This window comes from Sceloporus undulatus, chromosome 2 (genome assembly GCF_019175285.1).
Source record: "Sceloporus undulatus isolate JIND9_A2432 ecotype Alabama chromosome 2, SceUnd_v1.1, whole genome shotgun sequence".
NCBI lineage: Eukaryota > Metazoa > Chordata > Lepidosauria > Squamata > Phrynosomatidae > Sceloporus > Sceloporus undulatus.
This window is the reverse complement of record NC_056523.1, coordinates 17990786-18005426: the sequence shown is the minus strand read 5'-3', so window position 1 is coordinate 18005426 and position 14641 is coordinate 17990786. Positions and strand designations below refer to the sequence as shown.

Here is a 14641-nt window from a genome sequence, read left to right as displayed (position 1 = left end):
GGCTGCCTATTCGCTTCCGAGCTCAATATAAGGCGTTGGTTATTACCTATAAAGCCCTAAATGGCTTGGGCCCAGGATTCCTGAAGGACCGTCTCTCCCCGTACATTCCGCCTCGCACCCTCAGAACATCTGGGCAGCAACTCCTGAAGGTGCCTGGGGCAAGGTTGGCCGTTACGGCCAGAAGATCCTTTTCCACAGCTGCCCCAGCCCTTTGGAACATGCTGCCCATAGAGCTCCGCTCATCCACCACCCTGGCCCAATTTAGGAAGGGACTCAAAACCTTCCTATTTAATCAGGCATTCCCCGACTAAACATCCTATGGGCCTCCCTCCTCACTCGTGGCCGTGAGGTTGGGCTAAGGGGTTTTTATTGTTTTTATGAAGAGATGATGTTGTTTTTAACCTGTTTTATATTGTATTTGCTGCACTAAGGTGCATTTGTAAGCCGCCCTGATCTATTTGGAAGGGCGGGGTATAAATAAAATTTTATTATTATTATTATTTGTTTTGGACCTCAGATCCCAGAAACCCCAGCCAAGTTGGCCAACAGTTAAGAATTATGGGAGCTAGGAGCTGAAGTCCATAACATCTGGAGGACCAAAGGCTGGGAAGAGATAGGGTGGCAGTACACTCCAAAAACAGTACAATCAGGACTGAATATATTCAGTGGGTACATAAAGCATGACTCATTAGAAAAGGCAATGATGCTAGGAAAGGTAGAAAGTAGAAAGTAAGGAAGACCACATGCTAGATGGTTAGACCCAATCAGAGAGGTTACAGGCCTGAGACTGCAGGGACTTGAGCAAAGTGGTAGAGGAAAGGGGGTATTGGAGATGTCTCATTCACAAGGTCGCCATGAGTCGAAACTGACTCCAGGGCAGTTAACAACGACAACCACAACAACACAGAACACTGGCAGATTACTGGAGGGAGAAAAAGGAAATGAGTATCCCAACAGACGCCAGGGCTTGCTGGTTTGAATGCTGAAAAAGAATCAGTCCACACTTAACATGTTATTTCACTTCCCACTTGTTAACTTTATATTCCAGCATGCAATGTGCCAGCACATGCTGCTGTAGCTTCTAAAGGACACCAGGCCAGCATATAGCCATGCTCAGTGCAACTGCACAAGGCACAGGTGTAACTTTACTGTTCAATGGACATATCAAATATTTCACTACAATGTAGGGACAGCAGAGAAAAAGTGACAACACCTTCTTGGTGCTGTTGCACTGCAATTTCTATCATTCCTAGCCAGCATAGGGAGAGTAATTACTTATCTAATTATTGAATTTATACCCCACCTTTTTCCTGGGATGGGAAAACAGTGCAGAATAATTGGGAGCCGTAATCCAATCACATCAATTACCAGTTCCCAAATGTAATTGTGACACCAGAACTCATATTTTAACATCAGGGTTAATCGTCCTTTGTCCTCAGTGTATCCATATATTTTATGCCTAACCAGATTACAGGACTGTGCTATTTAAAAAAATCATCACCTAAGATCCCCCAATTAGCAAGTCTGCCACTGACGGAAAAGAAAGAAAAGAAAATTTGCCTTCTTTTCCTTCTCCTTCCCATCTCCTCACCATCAGTGTTACTGTCCTCTCCTGAACAGGACTTGTTTCCCTCTGCGTCTGTATCTTCATCTTCTTCACAAGGTCCATGGTGGACTCTCACTTCCATTGCAAAGCCAGTTGATTTCTCTCCATTCAGGCTAGATCTCACAGGAACTAATAACTGAGTATCCTGCTCTTCTAGGGGTTTTCCTGGCAATGGTACAGTCACTTCCTCTACATCTGTATCACTGTCTTGAGCCACAGATTCCTTATGGGGTGGAGAAACCACTTCTACATCTGTATCACTGTCCTCAACCTCAATTGGCCCAGGACTATTTTGGAAGCCAATATCATGATTCTCAGGGTAGCTCCCCTGACCTCCTCCACTTGGCGCAGCAACAATGGATTTATGATTCTCCTCAGAGGCCATGTCTTGAATTTCCATCACCTCCTCCTCTTCCATATCTGTATCACTATCAATAGAGAGAACAGGCAGAGACTGATTCTGAGGTGAGATGGCTCGCTTTTCAATGATCTCAGAGTTTTCCTTCTCATCTAAGATCTCAGACTGTTCACTGACAGCTTCATCACTGCTCTGCTGTTGAACATTAAGGTTCTTTATCTCCCCTACAGCAGCAGCAACAACAACATTCCCTTCTTCCAGGTGATTGCTATCCTGTTGCATGGCCTCTTCAAGGGGGATCTTTTCCAGATCTGCATCACTCTCCTTAGAGCTTATAGGGTGAGGACTGTGGGGCTGAGCAACATCTGAATTTTCCAGCACCAAGTCAGCCATTTCCACATCTGTATCACCATCACCATCCACCAGAGCAGCCTCATGGGTCTTCAAAGTCTCACCTGAATTCTCCACTTTGAGGGATGTGTCATCCACATCTGTATCACTGTTCTCATTTTCACTAGATTGTTGAGATTTAGCCTTCATTTCTGTGTAACTGTTGACCTCCTCCACATCTGTGTCACTGTCTTCATTCTCACCAGCCTCAGAACCTTTAGGATGTGCAGGATGTGGATCCTCTTCTGCCTTTTCCATACCTTTGCAGCCATCTTCCATTTGAGCATCAGACCCAACACTGGAATTCTCCATTCCACCCTCTGCATCTGTGTCACTGTCCCTGTTTTCATCAGTTTTCTGGGCCTTTGGAACACCTATGGGCTCTACTTCTTCCTCCACATCAGTATCACTGCTCACATCAATAATTGAAGAATGGTTCTTCCGACAGGCAGCACCTGGATCCATCATCACGGGTTCATCCACATCTGTGTCACTGTCCATTTCTAAGGCTTTGTCAGAATCTGTCAAGTCTGCAGCTTTGGATGATTTAGCCATGTGACCTGCTCCATCCTCATCTTCCACATCAGTATCACTGTCCAAGTGGATGTTTTCTACAAGGCTAGGAATAGAAAGAGCGGTTCCCTGCCTCTCAGCTGTTACTTCTTCCATGCCTGGGAGGCCTGTCGCTTCAACCTCTGTAGCTTTTGTCTCTACAGCCTCTTGCTCTTTGTCCAATGGAGGTGGACCACCATTCTCACAAGGGACTGATTCAGCATCCTGACATTCGAAGCACAGACGCAGGGAAGGACAAGGTGGGTCACTGACAGAGAGCTCTCTACTTTCCTCATCACTATGGGGTACAAATGACAAAGAGAAAAGTTAAAGACAGATTCCTCTACTCTAATACCTAAGCTCCTGAGCCAGTTAAAGAAACCAGAGTAACTGAGCAATTAACTACAGAGGCAGCTAAGAATAGGTTTGCTTGGTTTTTTGTGGGTTTTTCGGGCTGTATGGCCATGTTCTAGAAGAGTTTATTCCTGACGTTTCGCCAGCATCTGAGGCTGGCATCTTCAGAGAATGTTGGCATAGAAGAGAGCTGTATGTATGTATGTATGTGTATATGTATGTACACACACATATACTGTGGAGAGGAATTTCCATGTTAATCTGTGTATTGTTCTGTTTTTGATGGCAGGGCCTAAGGGTGGGAGGATATGCAAAGGAGGATTAGTGTCTGCTAATTCCTCCCTACAGTGTGTGTGTGTGAGAGAGAGAGAGATCCAGCCACATAGGACGAAAAACCCACAAAAAAACTATGGATGACAGCCATGAAAGCCTTCGATTTCACAACAGGTTTGTTTTTTCATTTGTTATAGAAAGACAATACTTCCAGTGTTTTTCAGTGAAACATGCATACATCACACCAGGCTCTGTTTGAGAAGAAGCATTCCCTCCTGTGTGAAAGTAAAGGGAAGATGCTTCCTCTCAGATGGTGCTTGCTATCTGCACTTTTTAATATATATTTTATAATAGCTTTTTACAAATGTGTTCCTTAGTCAATTAAGGAATATAACCATTAATCCTTAGTCAATTAAGGAATATCGAGGAGGGTTTTAGTCGACTTAATTTAACTGACTAAAATTTATTGCCCCAAAGCGTCTAATAGTTATGCTTTTGCACAGCTGTTACAGAATGAGTCTCCCTTATCAGGAATTTCAAAATCCAAAATATTACAAAACCTAAACCTTTTTTCAGGAGTAGCTGAAATGAATATTCCTTTGCTTTCTGGTGGTTCAATGTACACAAACTCTGCTTTATGCATGAAATTATTTAAAAATATTGTATAAAATTACCTTCAGGCTATGTGTATATGAAACATAAATGAATTTTGTGCTTAGACTTGTGTCCCATCTCTAAAATACCTCATTATGCATGCATATGCAAATACAGGTATTCCAATCCCCCCACCCCCAAATATCCCAAATCCCAAACACTTCTGATCCTGAGCATTTTGGATAAGGGAAACTCAATCTGTATTAAACTCTCTAGGCCAGCACATCATAAGGAATTCTAGGATCTGCCATCCAAATACTAACTTTGCTAAGCTCTGGGTAGCCTGAGACGCACTGGTCTATGTCACACAAGTGGCTCCTAGCACTATTAAATAATTGCTCTCCTGTTGTATGCTATGGAGAGAACTGCAAGGAATTTCCCAGAGTCACAGAACATAGACAAAATCATAGAATTATTGAATTGATAGTCATCTGGTCCAACCTCCCCTGGTGATACAGGAAATCCACAACTAAAGTATCCCTGACAAGGCTAGCCAACTTCTATTTGAAAACATCCAAGGAAGGAGAGTCCCTTTTACTAGTGAATAGCGCTTACCATCAGGAAGTTCCTCCTAATGTTTACAGTAACTGAATTAATTTTTTTCCATGTGAATTCATTGGTTGTAATCTCTGGAGCAACAGCAAAGAAGCTTGCTACAGCTTCTATCTGAAAGCCCTTCAAATATGTGAGTATCTCCTCAGGAGAAACAAGAGACATGTCTCAACATAGTTGTTTTATTTGCTTTTTTGTTTGTTTGTTACTAATAAAGCAATCATCTTTTGGGCATCCTGAAATATTTCTTCTGTGAATTCAGTTGGATGCTCCCTTGTTTCTGCTTCTTTTATCATTCTGAGCAATCATTAAAAGGCCAAAAAGATGATGATGATGATGAACAATAATTACGTAAAAGATAATTTATTCAGTACTTAGCAAGCCCAATAAAAACCAGAACCGAATCCTTCCCACAATGCATATATGTACACACCTTTTCCCCTCAACAGATGACAATCTTTAAGGCTCCTAAGCCCTCTCCCCAAACTAGTTACTCAAAGTAGACATACCTTTCAGGCACAACAGTAGGCGAAGGAGAAGAAAATACAGAGGAAGCCAAATTGGACTGATCTCCAGTGCCATCTTGGCCAGAGGAAGCAGAGCCTAGTGGAGAAAGCAGATTAAATGAAAGAGGAAGCAGCCACAGAAGGGATTTCCTCTTTCCTCACCACCATGAACTAACACTCTCTCTCTCTCTCTCTCTCTCTCTGGAAAAGAGCAGTGCTTGGCCAGTGAGCAAAGTGGGAAAAGTTAGGCTACACCACAGTATTTAGCATTCCTAACAACAGTTAAGTCCTTCTGAGAAATGTAGACAGCCACACTTTATCTACCTCTGGTATATAGCAAATATTTTAACACAGCAGTAGGCAACTGTACCCCTTCAGGTTCTGGGAGTGCAGCTCACATAATCTCTCATCATTGTGTATGCTGACTACAGTTAATGGGAGGTGTGTGTGTGCGCGCACGCGCCTTCAAGTTGCTGGTTGATGTATGTAACCCACAAATTTCAAAGGGTTTCTTAGACAAGGAGTACTCTGAGATGGTTTTGCCACTTCCTTCCTCTGAAATATAGTGTCTGGTATTTATTGGTAGTCTCCCTTCCAAGCACTAACCAAAGCTGACCCTGCTTAGCTTCCAAGATTAAATGGGATCTGGTGCCTTGAGGGTATTAAGGCTGATGGGAGTTTCAACCATACTTTAACTTCAGTTCTGGTTTCAAACAACATCCACTATTATTAAATGATCCTAGGAAGGACAGGGCTTCTTCTCAAGCATCTGAAGAGCTAAGGTTGGTCAAGTGAATAAGCATCACAAACAACACAGGAACAAGACAGGTTTGTCTAAGAGCTTGGAAATGTTATTTTTTGTCTACAAATCCCCTGGCCATAATTTTTGGGGAACCAGAAAGTAACTGTTCCAAGCTCTAGCTTGAAATACAACTGGTGTGCAGTGTCTCTCTTATAGTCCTCCCCAACCTAGTGTCCTCCAGGTGTTCTGCACTATAGTTCCCAGACTCTCCCAGCTATGAAAACTTCAGTTTTAAAAAAAAGAAATGAAAAGAAAAGAAATGAAAGCCAAGGCTCTCAAGAAACTCATTTCTGTGGCTAATACTACATTCTGTATTTTTGTGCATCCCCTAATAATCACAGGATGCCCCACGGTGGATACTAACAGTGTCCAACACAACAACTTAAACATCTGGGGCCTGTAAGAGTTGAAAGTCCAAACATGGACACTTCCACTTACCATCTCTTGTAGGGACAGACAGGTTCCTGCCTGTCCCATTCACTACATCCTCTTCTTCCTCCTCCTTGTCAGAATCCTGAACCAGGACTCCACCAAAGCCCATCATCTTCCTCCCTGGCATAGGTGTCTCCTCAATGGTCAAGACGCTGGCATCCACTCTTGTCTGGGTGGGAGGCACCTCCATGGAGTCATTGGGAGAGTCAGGTGCAGCCTCTGGAGATAGCATGAAATACTGGCATCCCACGTCACCAAAGAGTAAGGTGTCGCCATCCTGAAGGCTGTAGCGGACTTGGGGGATCAAGATTATTCGTTGGCGCCGGGTGCGGTTTAGGCTGCCCTTGTCGTACAAAAGGTGGGGCCCATCAGGGATGGGAACTTCGATCACAGCATGAGCTTTGGAAACTGATGAAGCAGGCAAGCAGATCTGACAGCTTTCTAGGCGCCCAATGATGTTCTCCCCTGGATAGATCCAGAAATCTAGAGGTGGAAGAAGTCAAGACATGAAAGGAACCCATATCTCTCCTTGTTCTAGGGCAATTGGTGGGCAACTGCAGGGGGATTTTCACCTCTCCACTCCTATAGGGCCTACACTGGCACTCACAACACAACCAGAAAGGACATCAAATTGCTTCCAATTTTGATTTTCGACAGAGGAGGGGGAATTAACAATTGGTAGGGTCAGCGTGGCATAGTGGTATGAGTGTTGGACTACAACTCTGGAAACCAGGGTTTGATTCTCCATTCAACCATGAAACCCATTGGGTGACCTTTGGCAAGTCATATGCTCTCAGCCTCAAGGGAAGATGTTCCAACCAAGCTCATATCGACCACCAGAGAGCCTTTACAGCGGCTGCTCCTAAATTGTGGAATGATCTCCCGGAAGAGATCCATCTTATTACCTCCTTGGAGCCGTTCAAGAGGGCACTTAAGACAAATCTCTTCCAGCGAACTTATCCACCTGACCTTGTGTAAGTGTCACCTTCAGACCATTGGATGAATTTATTGCATTACCACTCGATGCGGACTTAGTTTTAAGATTAATTGTATTATTTTTATTGATGTATTTTAAATGTATTTTATATTGATGCATGTGTTTTAACGGACTGTAATCCCGCCTCAATCCATCTAGGAGAAGCGAGAAAATACAAATGTTGGAACTTACCAGGTTGCACTGACCCTATAGGGGACCTTCAACACTGGCCCCTCTACCTGAAAATTTTTTTTGTAAAATGCCAACACATACCATCCAAAACAACTCCCTAAGGCACATGGGGGCACCATATTGTAGGACAAGCCATTTTATACCCAGGAGAGGCCTATTTTCCCCAACAGGGTCAATTCTCAGGGGGAGGGGAAGGCTTCTCTTGTGCCTAAAAATGCCCAGTCTCCTGTTCAAACATGGCAAAATTGCCCCCCCCCCATGTCCCCTAGGTGTTGGGACATCTGGGGGACAACTGGAAGGAACTGGAAAAATAAGAAGTGCCAGCTGGGCTCTAGGACAGGTGGACCAAGAGTTTAGCTTAGCAGAAGGTAGATTTTTTTTGTTCCTCTGTACCTTGACTTCTCTTGTGAATGAGAAGTGGCACAAAACAAACCTCAGCCCCAGGTTTGCAACTCTCCACCTGACCCCATTTTCATCACAGGCAGCCCTGCTTACATGAATAATATATCTGACATAAGTAACTCCGATATGATTACATAACCGAAGGTGAATGAGAGTTTGAGGTTAATTTAAAGCAAGCCAACTATCTCACTAAGTTCAGGAATCTGTAAGAAGAGTGATTATGTAAGGATGACTCAGTGTCACACAGCCTCCAAAGGCTCTACCAAATTTTTATCGAGGTATGGTGGAAGATTAACCCACTGGTTCGTTCTTAAAGAATTAAAGGAATTATTTTCAAATTATTTTTCAAATCATAAATTCCACAGTTCAGTGTTATGGTCCTGATTCAGATTTTGTACAGGACCCGTGTGATAAAAGCCTCTTTCTGCATTCAGTATGAAATAATAGTTCGACAGGTTGTATTGTCCTTATCTGAAATGTTTGGGACCCAAGGTGTTTTGGACTTTGGAATTTTTTTAATATCTGTATTTACATATATGTACATAATGAGATATCTTGCAGATGGGACCCAAGTCTAAATTTAAAATTCATTTATATTTCATAGACATCTGATACACATTACTGAAGATAATTTTATGCACAATATTTTTTAAAAATAATTTTGTGCATGAAATAAAGTTTGTGTACACTGAACCATGAGAAAGCAAAAGTGTTACTATTCCAGCCACCCATGAGAAGTTTTGGTTTTTGGAATATTTTGGATTTTGGAATTCCAGATAAGGGAGACTCAGCCTGTATTTATCTTGTCTTTACTCCAGTGAGTTGAAGGCAGCCTACCAAACAACCCTCCACAACAACTCTGTGAGATACAGCAGACTGAGACCCCATTTCTATTCCACACCCTGAAGCCTAAATCTTATTTTCAGCTCCAACTAGAGTATTTAATGTCATTTATCTACAAGATAACTCACTGTTCAACATCAGATTCAATGGATCTCCTATCTATTTGTGACTAACCACCAGGATTCCATCCAATCTCTCTATGGAAACCTGTGAAGGTTTTGTGTACTAACAGGCTAGTCCCACCCTAAGATGCCAATATATGAGCTAGCCCTATGCCCCAGGATACTTGTAATTTGTGTCAGTCTGAATACAGACTATGTATACATGGACAGAAAAGCTGGGGGCTGCCTTCATGAAGATATAAACTACAGCCAACTGTGCATCACATCTCCAAGAATGAATGGGACCTTCTCAGTGACTGGTCCCACACTGGGATATAAATGAAAGAAAATAAATAAATAAAATCACACACAACCTTTTGGACTGATTCACACATCAACCAGCAAATGCTAGCCGTGTAAGCACTGTGAGACCCTCCTCATTCATTCAGTACCTGCCTGTATCGAACACTTAAACACAGCTGACATGAGGAATGGGAAACCTGTGGCCCAGAGATGTTGCTGAACTATGACTCCCCTTGGGTCATACAACTGGCCCAAGCCAGCTGGGTCCAATAGGAACTGGAGTCCATCAACATCTGGGTGACCACAGGTTCTCCCTCCTTGGCTTAAATTACATCATGTACCTACACTTTCCTCTACAATTACTTGATTCAAAGTGGGCTCACAACAGATCCACATACACCCATCAAAACTAATTTATTCCTTGCTTTAAAAAATACACATTAAAACTTTGTAAAAACATATATACCTCCATCTTACTGTTGTGTCTTCAAATCGTTTCTGACTTACAGTGACTTTTGGTAAACCTATCATGGTTTTTGGGGGGCATAGTGTGTGTGACTCACCCAAGGTCACCCAGTGGGTTTAGATGGCCGAGTGAGGACTAGAACCCTGGTCTACAGGGCCGTAGTCCAATTTTCAAGCACCGCACCACACTGGCTCTCATACTTGCATATAAGGCTCCCTAACTGTGTAGCCATTGCTGCTAAATTCGTATCACCTTTGTTATAGTGTAACAGAATCATAGAGGTGGAAGGGCCATCATGGCAAACAACCCCTTGCTCAGTGCGGGATTTCCAGCTTCAGCCACTTTTAGAAGACATCCAGAAAAGTCTTTTTTACTTCCCTACAACTCTCTAAGGAATTGGTTTCATTGTCGAACTGCTCTTGTGTCAAGATGTTCCTTCTAATGTTCAATCAAAATCCACCCTCCTGGAATTTCAAATCATTAGATGTGATCCTACCCTCTGGGATAGCAATGAATAAACCTGCATCCTCTTCTGTGCCAACTCTTTACTTATTTAAAAAATGCAATCATGTCATCCCTGGTCTTCCCTTCACCAGGTTGAGCATAGCTAATTCCTTCAACATTTCCTCATAGGTCTGTTCTCCATACCACTTACTATCCCTGATGCCCATCTCTGAACTTGCTCCCACTATCTATATACTTCTTAAAATGAGGCACCTAGAACAGAATGTAGTACACTCTCGAATAGGACTAGCACAGAATATAGTGGGACTGTTACTCTTCTTGACTTTAAAATTATGGTTCTTTTAATGTAGGCTAAAATACTGTCTTCCTGAGAAGCAGTGTTGCATTGTGGTTTGAGTGTTGGACTGCGATTCTGGGTTCGATTCCCAGCTCAGCCATAGAAACTCACTGGGAGGCCTTGGGGGAAGTCACTCTCTCTCAGCCTCAGAGAAAGGCAATGGCAAACCTCCTCCGAACAAATCTTTCCAAGAAAGCCCCATGATAAGCTCACTTTAGGGTCACCATAAGTCAGAAACAACTTTAAGGCATACAACAACAACAACAACAACAAAATACTGTTTGCTTTCTGCACCACCGCACTACAGGGTCATGTTCAGTTTATAATCAACAAAAATCCCTACCAAGTATTATACATCTAAGCATTTCACTTTTGTAGTCTAAATATACAATTTTGCAGGTGTCTCTGTTGAATTTCTTTCTGTAGGTTCAGCCAGGTTTTCTAGTTGTTGCGGTTTTTAAAAAATTCTGCCCATCTTCCAGGGCCCTCCAAGTTTGGTAACATCTCCAAATGTGATACTTTCTCCAGCAGAACCTCCTTCCAGTCCCTCAGCTGCTGACTATAGAATAAAATGCCAAAAATCATCACCCCACTGAAAGGAAGGATCAAGGAAGGCTACATAACACCACAGATGTAATGCAAAACTGTTGATAAAAGGACAATGTATGCAAAGCCCTTGCAACTGAATACTGTACTATTTATATTTCCTTAGTACAATGTGTCATCAACAGTGTTATTTTTTTAATGAAGTAGACAAAAATATATTTCATACCCTTTAGATCAGTGGCTCCCAACTTGTGCTCCATGACACGAGACAAAAAGGTTGGGAACCCTCTCGTAAATTACAATGGTTCCTCATATATCCCTATATTTTTCCATTAGGAAAAATATGAACTTTTCCAATTTGCTCTTGCTCTTGTCTCCTATACAATTATGAAGAGGGAGAACGATTCAGTTATTTAACTTCAGTATAGAAGATTTCCCTAAAGAAGGGCCATAATAATAATTCAAACACATTTGAAGACTATTTTCTTATCCTTTACGTACATTTTCCTCTTGCTGACCTACTTGGGGCTCCTGATTTGATAGATTCAATCAGTGGGATCCACTCCCACTGATTGAATCTATTGTGAACCCAATGTATCTTGTATAAAGATGTGAAGAATCCAGTTTTTAGCCAACATAATTAAAACCCACACAAAAATACAAGAAAATTAGGAATATATGGGGAACAGTCTGTTCTGTTCTGAGTTTGGAAGCTATTTTCTGGATCGCTGGCCAAGGGAAGTCTAGAAGATTTAGGTAAATATTCAAAGTTCTGACAAACAGTGATGCATCTATAATTCTGGACTTTTTCCTTGAGAGAACACGCAAATAGACTTAGGGTCTGCCAGACGGTTGAAATCCCATCGGTACAGAACAGGGACTTCCCCTCTATCGATCCCTTTTTTATGGCCTATTCCTTTCACTTAATATTATCTGTGAACTGAAATCGAGTCACACCAAGAAGCATTTGACACCAACACCACATTAATAAAAATCCAACTCAATAATAAATCGAAATGATTACTTCAGGTCAAGTCTCCCTTTTCTGGAATTCCAAAATCGAAAATTGTCCACATGGGCAATGGCTGGGACAGAATACCTTCACTTTCTGATGGCTCAGTGCACACAAAATTATTTAAAATACTGTGTATAAAGTTCCTGCATAGAAGGGGCTTGGACTGCATGGCCCTTCCAACTCTTTGGCCTGTTACAGATTGCCAAAATAAAGCTGCTTCGGGTCTCTTTGGAGGTATGCTGTTTAAATGATGCATGCATCCCAAGAATCCGGAAGCTATACTCCAGTGCTTAGGAATTGAGTATGGCTTTGGCGCGACCTCCGGACTCTTAGGACCCATGCATCATTTAAATAGCATACCTCCAAAGAGACCCGAAGCAACTTTATTTTGGCAGTCTGTAACAGATTCTACGAAACATAAAGGATTTTCCTTTTTAGATTTGGCTCTCATCTCCAAGAGATTTCCTTATGTATATGCAAATATTCTAAAATTCGAAATCCCAGCTTGGTCATGAAAACCCACTGGGTGACCGTGGGCAAGTCACACACTCTCAGCCTCAGGGGAAGGAAGAGCCTTTCTTGTTCTGTGCCTCCAAAACATTTTTGACTTATGGTGACCCTAAGACGAACCTATCACAGGGTTTTCTTGGCACGTTTCTTCGGAGAAGGTTTGCCATTGCCATCCTCTGAGGCTGAGAGAGTGTGACTCCCCCAAGGTCACCCAGTGGGTTTCATGTCCAAGTCATAATCCAATGCTCAAACCAGGTGTCACTGGTGGATTTTGGATACTATTGTACTTTGCTATATAGTTTGAGTTGCACTACAACTCTAGAGACCAAGGTTCCATTCCCAGCTCAGACATGAAAACCCACTGGCAAGACATCACTCTCTCAGCTTCAGGGAAAGGCCATGGCAAAAAACCCTATGAACAAATCTTGCCAAGAAAACCTCATGGTAGGGTACCTATAAGTTAAAGATGACTTGAAGGCACACAACAACAACAACAACAGTAACAACTCTGAACTCCCATCATCCCAAGCCAGTGAGCATGTAAGATTGTGATCTAAATAGAAATCATGCAGTGGGGACATACTAGAACAAATGACAGTACTTGCCCATAGGGAAACATTGGGAATTACTTGCCCATAGGGAAACATTACTTGCCCAATGTTCTCCTATGGGCAAGCATTCTCCAATGTTTCCCTATGGGCAAATATTCCCCCACGTGTCCCTATGGCAATCAGTGATCCCCAAACTGCCCTTTAACAGATTTTGAACTTCAGCTCCCAGAAGTCTCAGCCATGTTAGCCAACAGTGTGGAATTCTGGGAGCTGGAGTCCAAAATCTCTTAAAGGGCACAGTTTGGGGATCACTGCAAGTTGTGTATCCCTATGGGCAAGTATTCTCCAATGTTCCCCTATGGGCAAATGCTGTAATTTCTTTTAGTGCCTCCCCAATGAATCAAAAATAGGGATAAATGCCCAAAGATCTAAGTCTCTAAATGCCAGAGGGGGGTGGGATCCTTACCTTTCTCAGGACCATACTTGCTGCTCAGGAGGTGCAGGCGCCCCACAGGCTTGGGGTCACCCCCAGAGTGGTCCTCAAATCCATTGGGGGCCTCATAGGGGTCCCCATCCCAGTCCAGCAACTGGGTTTGCTCCATGCTGCAAGTAATAACCAGTAACACAGGAAGCAATGGCAGCCCTGCTATGGCAGGAGGGCACTGCCCCACTTTGCCCTCCCAGACTTCACCTGCCTCTAATTTCTCCTTGCATTACTCCTCAGAGATCCTCCCCCAAAACATAATGACACCCCCCAGAAATCTCACACCCCTTTCCCCCCCCCCAGTTTATTTTTAGGGGGCCTGTCCCTTTAAATCTCCCCTCCTCCTCCGCCTCTTCCCCCTCCCTTGGAAGGGACTTAAAGTCTTCCCTGAGCGCTCCCCTAAAGCAGCATTCTCTGTTTAGCAACGCCTCCTAGCGCGTCCCGCCTTTCACCGGGGGGTTTTTTCTCATTGGCTGCCACTGCTGCCGTTTTAAACGCTTCTCGTCCTCCCATTGGTTGGTTCATTTGGTGGTTGATATTGAGTCAACGGCTCTTATTCTTTCCCCGCTCCCTTTTGTAACCCGACTGCGGATTGACCATAGAGCGGAGGAATCTCAAGGCTAGAGAGTAGCCCGGTTACCATAGAGTTGCTTCAAGACTGTCTTCTACTTTTCACGGTGGAAGCCATTTTGTTGGTCCTCCAAAGGGGTGGAAGCAAATAAGACATATAATATAGAGAGCAATGGCAAATGCTAGTTGAAATTGCCTGTAACAATTGCAGTTGCTCAAACAATTTTTATACACAACTGCAGTTGCTTAAACACATTTTTAGTATTATTACACAATTATTATTATACATTTTTTTAAAAAGTGAAATCATTATTGTAGACCCCAATAAGATTCTGATCTAAATAAAAAGCATGTACAGTAATGGTTTTTTAAAAACTGCAAGTTCAAGGGCCTTTTCCTTC

At 42.8% G+C, this 14641-nt stretch overlaps 1 protein-coding gene across 2 annotated transcripts in view; it reads right to left on the bottom strand.

Moving 5' to 3' along the window:
• The window catches only part of MDC1 (mediator of DNA damage checkpoint 1), a 34256-nt gene extending 20243 nt beyond the window's left edge, over positions 1–14013 (bottom strand). The window contains exons 1-4 of one of the 2 annotated variants that reach the window (XM_042452749.1): positions 13653–14013; positions 6486–6962; positions 5249–5342; positions 1592–3204 (exon numbers count right to left, since the gene is read on the bottom strand). In XM_042452749.1, the coding sequence (XP_042308683.1) occupies positions 1592–3204; positions 5249–5342; positions 6486–6962; positions 13653–13788 (2320 nt within the window). In that variant the 5' untranslated portion in view covers positions 13789–14013. The remainder of the gene's footprint in view (positions 1–1591; positions 3205–5248; positions 5343–6485; positions 6963–13652) is intronic. The other variant, XM_042452748.1, reaches the window with a different exon arrangement.
• Between the last annotated feature and the right edge of the window lie 628 nt (positions 14014–14641).